The 6,566-nt window shown below is 33.3% G+C and overlaps 1 protein-coding gene across 1 annotated transcript in view; it reads left to right on the top strand.

Moving 5' to 3' along the window:
* The window catches only part of LOC106472759 (Down syndrome cell adhesion molecule homolog), a 43,678-nt gene that overhangs the window by 11,120 nt on the left and 25,992 nt on the right, over positions 1 to 6,566 (top strand). The window contains exons 4-5 of the mRNA XM_022402386.1: positions 4,005 to 4,178; positions 5,369 to 5,516. Of these exons, the coding sequence (XP_022258094.1) occupies positions 4,005 to 4,178; positions 5,369 to 5,516 (322 nt within the window). The remainder of the gene's footprint in view (positions 1 to 4,004; positions 4,179 to 5,368; positions 5,517 to 6,566) is intronic.

Here is a 6,566-nt window from a genome sequence, read left to right as displayed (position 1 = left end):
ATCCTTATATTTCCATTGATACATTTCGGGGGGGGGGGGACATGTTTCACAAACCTCTCACTGCGTACCGCTCGGATATAGACGCATTTCTAATTATTCATATCGCAAACTGATTGGGGGGGAGGGTCGAGACATGTAGTCATTTTGTTAGGTAACTTTGGAAAGTTTCTTAAATGAGCTAAGATGATTCGTCATAGGAATACTGTGTCAAATAAAATATTCGCTAATGAAAGTTACATTAATGCTGTGCTCTTATTGATTATAGAGTAAAATGTTATATCGGAAGATTATTTTAAAGTCTTGCAACACGCACGCATATAATGAGTTTTAGTGCAAAACTCTTCCCGCTGGGGGACCTTTAGGACTTAATCAAATGATATCGCCATGGCTGATAATGGTCTACTAACAGCTCACAAGCTATTCTTAAAGTACTATTAATGTTCTGTAACGAAACCCGTCTTTATAACAGGATTATCTGAGAAACCTTACTGATGTATGAAGATTTTAAATACATTTTCCAAAATTTAAATATATTTATTTTTGTGAAAATATTTAGTGATTTGGTTAGAACAATAATCTTGCTCCTCATCTTCGTATAACGTAATAAACTGTACTTCAGACAAATCATTGTTTAATAACTACATTACAATAGTGTTATTATTTTTCTAACAGGGCGGTTGGCCTTTGGAATGGGTTGCCTTCAGATGTTGTGGAAGCATTAAATTTGAGTGACTTTAAGAGAAAGCTTGATAAATACATCAATAATAAGGGCTGGCTCTAAGATTTATTAAACTTTTTTCGTTTAATAGTTTTAGTTTAGTTTAGAGGATGGAACAGCCGAGATGGACCAATGGGTCTCTTGTTGTCTGAAAATATTATGTTAAGTTATATATTTTAATATTGCCTAAAAAATTAATTTCGGCTAAAGAAAAGTACTGAGATTATGTTTAAAAAGCTTCCTTGTGGAAGTAGGTTTTAATTGGTCCAAGAATGCTATATATCACAATGACCAGTCTAGCTGTTGCTAACTTAAAGTTATTTCAAGGTCAAAGAAAATTTAATGGCTTGATACATAAAAATATATGTGGCATATTTAAAGTGCCTTCAAAGTCTCATGCTCCTTAAATGCTTCAAAGAGTTATTACATTTCAACAACGATGTCTACTACCCCTGGTTGCACATGCCACTATAGTGGCAAAAAGCTGTACATGAGAATCCTGTATATTTGCATCTACACTTTCTAGAGCATATGGGTTTAGCATTTCATCATAAGCCTCTTTCTTCCACTTCTTTTCTAAATTTTCCCTGGTTCTTTGCAACTTAGAAGATGCAAATTTGAGATGGCAAAACTTCTGCCATTTCGCTTTATTTTCTTAAAATAATCATGCTGTACCATTTCTCTCAAATTCTACCTCAAAAGGCAATGTATCCACTTCCTTAAACTGTTTCACAATCTGAAAAAAGCTTATGTACACTTCAAATCCATGTTTTGTGAGAATCTGCAGGGCATCTATGATCTCCACCACCTTTCAAGCAAATGACACATACTTCCCAATCCATTCTACTTTCTCTATTCTGATATCTGAAACAAAGCAATTTTTTATAATATTTGTACAAGCATTTTGACAATCTACTTATTATTATTATTCTATTTTTCATTAGAAAATGGTCAATTTAAAAAACAAATGTTAAAAGAAGGGTATTATGAATAGATGCAAACACCTTTATTGGTTATTTATTGTACAAAGAGAAGAACAAAATTGAATATTAATAGAAAGGAACCTCAGTAGACTCAGTTCTCTTCTTGTTATGATGCCAATAGATCAAGTGGCGAGGATTCCCAGTAGACGCAATTCAATTATTCTTATGACATAGGTTATGTAACGAGGTTAACATAGACCCTTTTTCTTATGACCTATGTTGATTCCAATATGAAATGATCATGAACAGTTCAAATGAATGTAAGTTATCAGTAACAACTTAGTTGAATAACTTTGTAAATTACTAGTTAAGCATGTTATCTTAATGGTAAAAGATTCATTTACGCGCAAGTTGTTCTTTTTTCATCAGTTGTATAAAAAGAAGTCAAAGTATTATTTAATGGACTCATACCTTCATAATAAAACCAGTTTTAATGTTAGACGTTGTTTCATGAGAATACATATAGTGAGCTGTATACCAGTTTTTAAAGCTTTGTTCCTGAATTCACCAAAAGAAATCTAATTAGGATCTCATCTTTTTTCAGCTAGAACACTCTAAAATGAGACAAGTACTTCAAACGTATGGCTTTCCTCTTCACTTTATCAATAAGAGCATAAAAAAGACATTTGATAAGCTTTTATACAAACCAAGTTCTTTAGTTCTTTCCACCATAAGAAAACACAACATAAGTTTAGTTCTGCCTTAATTTGGTGAAGGTTTTAAAAAGATAAACTTATTCAACTTCTAAGAATAACTTTTCCACGTATTACTCTCAGCACTGTTTGCAGAAGTACTTTTAGATTTTATTATCTCGTTTTCTTATAAGGATAAAATTTCCAAACTAATGAAGTCACTAACTGTTTACCCATACACCTGTCCTATGTGCTCAAAAGGCTACATCGACTCCACTACGAGACGTTTACGTTAAATAATTAGTGAACATTCGACATCTGCTCGTACAAAAACTCGCGAATCCTACGTACGTGAAAAATGCATATGTTATTCCTGTTAAAAGAGGACGTGTTTACCTTCTTTCTTCGGTTTTAATATAAGCTCGCATATCAAAGAACATCTTGCGATTAAGACAATATGCCCAACTATTAATGTCCATAATGCTTCTGTTAACTTCCAACTGAATACATTTCGACATAGGTTAAGCAGCGAGGAATCTCAGTTAGCACAAAATACCTCTTCTTATGGCATAGGGTAAGCAGAGAGGAATCTCAATAGACACAGAACCCTCTTCTTATGACATAGGATAAACAGCGAGTCCTTGTAGACATAAAATAACTCTTCCTTTGACACAAGTAGAGGAGACTGTCGATAGATGCAAACCCCAATTCCTCTCGCATGATATATTTTAATCATGGTGTAGAATAAGCAATAACGTCAGTCGACGCAAATATTCTCTTCTCCTGAACAAACCCAAAGAACCTCAGTAGATACAAACCCCGCCTCTCTTTATGGTATATTTAAACAAACAAAAAAAAACAAAGAGAAACTTTAATAGCTACAACCTCTTTCTTCTTCTAAGATATTGTAATTAAGAAAAGCGTTAATAAACCTAAACCCTCTTCTATCCTGAGATACTGTAATTATTCATCATAACCTCAAACCACGGGTTTAGATTTTGTTGTATCTTGCTGCGACTTTCTGTTTCAACTACTAAACTATGAAGCTTGCCTTTAACTCTGACTTCCACCAAAACTTGATCAGGTACGTATAGACTGATCCTCAAACTCGTAATCAAACTTGCATGTAGTTAGTTTATCAATACATTTCTCAAAGGTGTATTGTGTTGACAAAATATATGTCGGGCGAAACTAGAACGGTTTGTTTAGTTAGATTAAGACAATGATTTCGTGAAAACAAAATATAGCGAATGTGTCTAATAATTAAAAAATAATAACGAATAAACTAAATATAGTAACGAGGTATTTTGGGCAATATTGTGGTTATCAATACGACTCGGTTTCATAATCATCATCACGACAGGTGGAATTTCACTAATGTCTGGAGTTAAAACGTCTAAATGCTCTTCTAGTTTCTACCTTAGAATATCGATATTAGATTTTTGATCCATGAATTCGTTTCTTGTTTTCTTACAAACTTGTAACATATTTGCTAATTCTGCTGAAAATAAGATTTTCATATGTTGATACATCGGGTGATTGTTTTTTTTTAATTTCTTTGAAGGAAACTTTTTTTGTCGCTACAGACATTTTCGGAAGTTATCTTCTGTCCAGTAGAAACAAGTTGACAGGTACAATTTCTTTTGTTGTTATTGTTGTTGTTATTTTCAGAGGAAAACTCTCCAGATTATGAGAATGTTATTAGCGGCCCACACAAACACGTACTGGAGAACGGTTCTCTGAGCATAACAGGAGTTTTGTCGTCAGACTCTGGCTACTACTTGTGCGAGGCTGACAATGGTGTGGGATCACCGCTAACGGAAACTGTTCAACTCCAAGTTCATGGTAGGTAGTAAACATAAACTAAAACGTCTTAGTTGTAAAATCAGTTTAATTCTACTCTGCAAAGATACCAATTTCACGTGAACATGGAATAGTACACATTTTATAAACGTGCACGAACGTGTGTGTATGAGCAACATTCCAGATGCTGATTGATGCTATTTAAGATTCATTGTTTACAAAAATCGACTCAGATCAAAACTAAATTTCAATATTTACCAGATCAGAACCATTTCCCTGTAGCGATATTAGGCAACTTGTTGCTCTCGATAAACTTAGAAACACCTATACATTGTTTGTTTCTTGTAAAGCATAAAACAATACAATGGGCTGTCTGTGCTCTGCCCATCGCGGATATCGAAGCCCGATATTTAGCGCTATAATTCTACTGACTTACCGCTGAACAATAGCGTAAAAACTTTACACTGTTTAGGTAACACCAGTAGGTTATTCTACAAATACAGCAACGAATCCGTTATTTAAATGTTCATCTTTAAGTGGATTTTAGTTTATGGTTGTAGTTTCAATCAGGTATCTGAAAATAGAAAAAAAAAGATATATATAATGAAATATGTTTCATGGATATCTGCGTTTCAATATATATAAATATTTGTTATGATTTTACCCCCCCCCCCCAGTAGCTTAGCAATAAGCCTGCATGCTTACGACGCTACAAATTTGGTTTCGATAGCCGTGGTGGGAAAAGCACTAATATCCCATTATATAGCTTTGCGCTTAACAACAACCTAACCAAAAAAAACATCTAATATTTAAATTAGTTTCTACATGTTAAAAGGGACCATTAGGGTTAGTTAACCTTTCAAAGATAGAATACAGTAAACGTATAGAGAAGTAAGTTAAAAATAATGTATACCCTACTTCTAACGTCAAAGTGAAGTTACTGAAATAATTTCAAATATCTGACTGAAACCTTCCTTTATTTTCAGTATTCATTAATATTATGATGAAACGATTACAGATATTATGTTTATAAGTCGTATAAAAATTTTATCTAATTGTCAACAGTGTAACTTTCTGTTAAAAAGTTTAACACTCTTCAAAAATCCAAAGTAACAGGAAAGTCCACTGTTTAAGTTAAGGTTTGAGTTCTCCAAATTGTCTTTATATCTCCTCATTATTTACTTTTGGTTGATTTATTGATTTGACATTATTTGGGGGGGTTTGGATATCAGTTCCTCCGAGGATCGAAGGAGGTGGTGAACTTATAGAAGTAAAGAAGTCCAGAGAGGTTAGTCTTTCGTGCAGTAGCTATGGAGACGATCCACTTGCTCTGACTTGGACCAAGAACGGAGAAGCTGTGTATGAATACCCGGAGAGCAGGTAAGATTCTTCTTAGCTATAAGACATAAAAAGCCAGTTGTTCATGCCAGCCGTAGCATTTACCTCTTTCACAGTTACATTATACAACACAATAATACAACATATGAATTTGGTAAAAAAAAAAATGTGGATCTACTTTTGGGAAATGATTTATTCACCTGAGTGATCCTATATTTATATTATTAATTAATGTTTTCAGTGCTGACTGAAGAATGGAAAGCATATTGAAGGAAGACGACAAACAACTTCAGTTAAATTTTTTTATTGTACCCGGCGTTTAGGCTTACGCCTTTTTTTCGAGGGTCTTTGAGAATCAGGGATTTCCTAATCTTTATCTAAACGTGTTTGTCGCCTTCCTTGGATATGATCATATATTTACTTTTCAAGTATATTGGTATTGCATATATAGTACAGTAATAACAGTACAGGAGGCATATCTTCCATTATAAGGAGTGTACTACATACTATTCAGTTTCTTAAAGCAATTTTCATAACATAGAAATCGTATCAAACAAGTAATGTAGTTATTAAATAGTGATTTATCTGAATTGTCCAAGTAAGATTTATTACTTAAACGAAGCTGTGGAGCAAGATTATTTTTCTAACAATAACACTATTGTAATGTAGTTATTAAACAATGATTTATCTGAATTATCCAAGTACGGTTTATTACATTATACGAAGATGAGGAGCAAGATTATTGTTCTAACAAAACTGTCTTAGCTGAAGATGACTCTTACCCTGCCAAAATTTATACTTGTGTTTCCTAGTCCTACTATTCTCACTGTTAATATTCCTAACTAGTGACCTACGCAAGGAAATTATAACCTATTTAGAGTTGTATTCAATATTTATGTAGATACAACCTAAAATCCTATTTGCCCTACCACTAACAACAGCACACTGCTTAGATGGCTTTAGAGACCGATCAACTATTACACCAAGATCTCTTTCTTACATGACATTGTTAAGGTTATTCACTTCCAAATTATACTTATAATTCAAATTATAATAACCCACATGCATTATCTTGCATTAATTATAATTTAA

The sequence above is a fragment of the Limulus polyphemus genome, unplaced genomic scaffold, assembly GCF_000517525.1.
Source record: "Limulus polyphemus unplaced genomic scaffold, Limulus_polyphemus-2.1.2 Scaffold124, whole genome shotgun sequence".
NCBI classification, from domain to species: Eukaryota; Metazoa; Arthropoda; class Merostomata; order Xiphosura; family Limulidae; genus Limulus; species Limulus polyphemus.
The sequence above is the reverse complement of the archived record's forward strand: the minus strand, read 5'-3'. Positions and strand labels throughout refer to the sequence as shown.